Here is a 1,542-nt window from a genome sequence, read left to right as displayed (position 1 = left end):
TATTTTTGTGAAATTACATATTTACACCTATGATTGCCAGACCCAGGGGGTCGGCCTACATGAGGCTTTGTCGGTCGGTCGGTCCCTCTTTTCCTCTGCACACACGTCATGCGAAGTCCGGCCATTCAGATTTCAACCACTAGGGGTCTGGCAGTACCAGGTCTCCTGGTTCCCTTGTTTTTGTACACTAATTGCGTACAATAGTTTTCTTTTTATATGTTTACATTTTCTTTTAATATGTAGAACACTTGGGCAGCTGGTCCCCCATCAGCACCTGTCTCTCCACCCCGCTCTCCGAGATGGCCGCCAGCCGGATGACCCCTCCGCTGGAGCCGTCCCGCTCCATGGCCAACGCCAGGGCGGTGGCGGTGAGCTGCACGCACTGCTCCTTGTTCATCCCGGACTTGTAGTTGGAATCCATGAAGCCGTAGATGTACGTGCTCCCGCTTCCTCCGATGGACACGGGCTGCCTCACCATCATCCCCCCTAAGGGGACGGAATACACCTGGCCCCCTTTCCTCTTGTCCCACCCCGCCACTATGATCCCGGCGGTCAGCTCCTCTCTGTAGCGGTAGCAGGTCCTCTGGAACAGGTTGGCCGCCGTCTCCACCAGCGGAGGCTGGTTCATCTCGATGCCGTGGAAGCCCAGCTGGTAGGCCACGACGTCGGCGATGGCCTGGGTGTCGGCGGCCGAGCCGGACCTGCAGCAGAAGACGCGGTTGTGGATGGGGGTCAGCTTGTCCGTCACTCTGTTGGCGATGTACGGACCGGTGGTGGTGCGGGAGTCGGCCCCGATCACCACCCCGCCGTCGTATTCCACGGCCATGATGCTGGTGCCGGTGCTGACCTCCTCTGTCCCGGTCCACTCCGGTACCAGGTCGTTATTGCAAGCGTTCGGTTGAAACATTTCGTTTTGCAGGACCCGTCAGCTTCTGAGGAAGCTCTGATCCAGAAAATAACCTTACATACCTCTGGTCTGACGACACACGCAACGCAAAACCGTTGTCCCTAACAATGCCGATTTGTGCAGCCGCTCGTTTAGCGTTGTATGCCCACGGCTTGCTGGCCGGAGCCACTGGAAAAAGAATGTTTTTTTCACATAAATGTTCCGTTTATTAAAGAGCTGGAGAGACAGGGCCTTGTACTCAACAAGCAATGACTACTATCACAATATAACTGGATCTCACTCTCTCTACTTCTCTCGAATGTAGATACAGTATGTTTTAATGTTAAAACAACATACTTTTGTCATATACTTTGTGTTGTGATCTCATTGTTCATGTGCGACTTTTTCAGATTCTGATGAGGATTCTGGTGATAAGAAATAATTGCTACATTAAAATATAAGTTTGAGGCACAAATATAAGTCACATGTATTTGGCCACAGACCCCCATCTGAAAATTGTTGGGCCTCCCCGCATGCAAGATTGTTTAAAAAATGTTACTAATATTTCAAACTTTTCCAATAACATTTTGAAAATAGCAGATCTATAATATGCTTCTAGATCTGCTATTTTCAAAGAGCCGATATTTATAGAGTGT

General features: G+C 50.4%; 1 protein-coding gene across 1 annotated transcript; it reads right to left on the bottom strand.

The window, feature by feature from the left end:
* Positions 1 to 232: 232 nt before the first annotated feature.
* Positions 233 to 907, bottom strand: LOC311052489 (proteasome subunit beta type-6-like; the record flags this gene model as incomplete). Its single annotated transcript, XM_084067452.1, has 1 exon — positions 233 to 907. The coding sequence occupies one exon, from the start codon at positions 905 to 907 to the stop codon at positions 233 to 235; it is 675 nt and encodes a 224-aa protein (XP_083923578.1).
* Between the last annotated feature and the right edge of the window lie 635 nt (positions 908 to 1,542).

This window comes from Gymnoscopelus microlampas, assembly GCF_963454915.1.
Source record: "Gymnoscopelus microlampas genome assembly, chromosome: 9".
In the NCBI taxonomy this organism is placed as follows: Eukaryota; Metazoa; Chordata; class Actinopteri; order Myctophiformes; family Myctophidae; genus Gymnoscopelus; species Gymnoscopelus microlampas.
Note: the sequence above shows the minus strand (reverse complement) of the source record. Positions and strands in the feature narration are given on the sequence as shown.